Source organism: Oxyura jamaicensis, unplaced genomic scaffold (assembly GCF_011077185.1).
Source record: "Oxyura jamaicensis isolate SHBP4307 breed ruddy duck unplaced genomic scaffold, BPBGC_Ojam_1.0 oxyUn_random_OJ71302, whole genome shotgun sequence".
In the NCBI taxonomy this organism is placed as follows: domain Eukaryota; kingdom Metazoa; phylum Chordata; class Aves; order Anseriformes; family Anatidae; genus Oxyura; species Oxyura jamaicensis.
The window spans coordinates 1-2,115 of NW_023310450.1; the positions used below are offsets into that span (position 1 = coordinate 1).

Sequence of the window (2,115 nt, forward strand, 5' to 3'; positions counted from 1 at the left end):
GGGGGGGGGTCTTTTTTTGGGGGTGGGGGCTCACCCAGCTGGGGGTAGTACTCCGAGGGCTCCTCGGGGCCGGCGGTGCCGCTGGGCTCGTGGCTGGGGGACGGGGTGGTGGGCTTCACCATCTCGGCCGTCTGTAGAAAGCTGGGGGGGGGTCGCGGAGGGGAGATGGGGTGATGGGGGGCTGGGAGGGGGTCGTGGGGGGGGGGATGGGGGGGGGGGGGGGGGGGGGGGCTGTGGGCCCCCTGCCCCGTACCGGTAGAGCCCCAGGTCGGTGAACCAGTCCTGCACCAGCAGCACCACGTGGCACACCGTGAACAGGAAGGCGGCGATCTGCAGCGACTGGGGGCCCGAAACGTGGCCGTTACGTCACCGTTACGTCACCGTTACGTCACCGTTACGTCACCGTTACGACGCCACCCCGTTGGGATCCCCCCCACCTCCCCATCCCTTTGTTTCCCCCCAACCCTTCCTACCGCCCACCGCGGCCCTAACGAAGCCCTGTCGATGACGTAATGACGGCGTCACTTCTTTAAAGCTCGCTATGACGTCACTATGACGTCATCGCGCCCCCCCCCCTCACCTGCATCTCGACGTAGGTGTGGGGCAGGCTGTACTCGGGGGGCAGCTTGCGGTCGTTGTTGATGAGGTGGTCGAGGATGGAGGGGCTCAGGATGGGCTGGGGGGGGGAGCAGGGGGGGGTTAGGAGGGGGTCCTGGGGGTAGGGGGGGTCCCAAATGGGTGTGGGGGGGGGTCCCGTGGCCCCCACCTGGGTGTCGAGGAAGACGACGCGCTCCTGGGTGATGAAGAAGTCGATGCCGCAGGTCTGGCTCCCCCCCCGCTCCTTCATCTCGGGGCTCTGCGGGCGGAACACGAAGGCCCTGGGGGGGAGGGGGGGGGCTCAGACCTCCTTTACCCACCCCAGACCCCCCCCAGGTCTCCCCAGCAGCACCCACAGACCCCTTTCCCCTCCCCCAGTTTCCCTCAGAGCCCTCCCAGTTCCCCCCAGCCCCTCCCCAGCCCTCTCCCAGTCCCTCCCAGTTCCTCCCAGTGTCCCCCCCAGGCTCCCCAACAACCCCATAACCACCCAGAGACCCCCTCCTCCCCCCCAGTCTCCCCCAGAGTCCTCCCGGTTCCCCCCAGCCCCTTCCCAGCCCCCTCCCAGTCCCTCCGTCCCTCTCCCAGTCCCTCCCAGTCCCTCCCAGTACCGCGGGTCCTCCTCGGGCTGGTTGGCGGCCAGCAGGGACATGAGCGTGGACTTGCCGGTGCCCTGCAGCCCCAGGACCCCCACCACCAGCACGTCCGTCTGGTCCAGCAGGAACTGGGGGGGGGGGACAGATGGGCGTGGGGGGGGGGTCCCGGGGTGGGGGAGGGGTCCCGGGGTGGGGGGGGTCCCGGGGGTCCCACCTCGATGGCGCTGTCGCACCAGTTCATCTGCTCGTCCACCAGTTTGATACTGGTTTTCATCTTCTCGGGGGCCGCCAGCCGGGCCTGGCCGGCCACCGCTGGAAGGGGAGGAGCCGGGGTGATTCTGGCTCCGCCCCCTCGGTCGACCACGCCCCCAGGGTGGCCACGCCCCCACCCATAACCCCGCCCCCCCACAGGCACACCCCCCTGAGTGAGCCCCTACCCAGCCGTGGTCTTAGCCCCGCCCCCAACCACAAGCCCCGCCCCCACTGGACTAACTCCGCCCCCCCAGTTAGCCCCACCCCCAGCAGTAGCCCCTCCCAACACATTAGCCTGCCCTTTAAGCATTAGCCCCTCCCACAATGCATTAACCCCACCCCCAAGCTTTTAACCCCACCCCTAAATCATAAACCCCACCCACAAACGATTATCCCCGCCCCCAGGCATAAGCCCCGCCCCCACGCGTAAGCCCCACCCCCTTAACCCCACCCAAACCCATGCCCCGCCCCTCCAACCACCCCACCCCCAACCACAAGCCCCGCCCCCAGCACTAGCCCACCCCCCTGGGTCTTAGCCCCGCCCCTCTCCGATGGCCCCGCCCATCTCCCCGCCCACTCACGGTCCAGGGCTCCGGGGGGGGGCAGCCCCCTGCCGTGCAGCTGGTACACTGGCTGCGTGGGGCGGGGCCCCTCCCTCTCGCGGGGCGGGGCC

The 2,115-nt window shown here is 69.7% G+C and overlaps 1 protein-coding gene across 1 annotated transcript; it reads right to left on the reverse strand.

Moving 5' to 3' along the window:
- Positions 1-17: 17 nt before the first annotated feature.
- On the reverse strand, positions 18-2,109 carry SMG9 (SMG9 nonsense mediated mRNA decay factor; the record flags this gene model as incomplete). Its single annotated transcript, XM_035314191.1, has 7 exons — positions 2,024-2,109; positions 1,405-1,502; positions 1,206-1,318; positions 767-878; positions 581-676; positions 254-339; positions 18-141 (listed from the first exon to the last, which is right to left on the reverse strand). Coding segments are annotated over exons 2-7 (591 nt in total), but the record flags the coding sequence as incomplete, so codon positions are not given.
- Between the last annotated feature and the right edge of the window lie 6 nt (positions 2,110-2,115).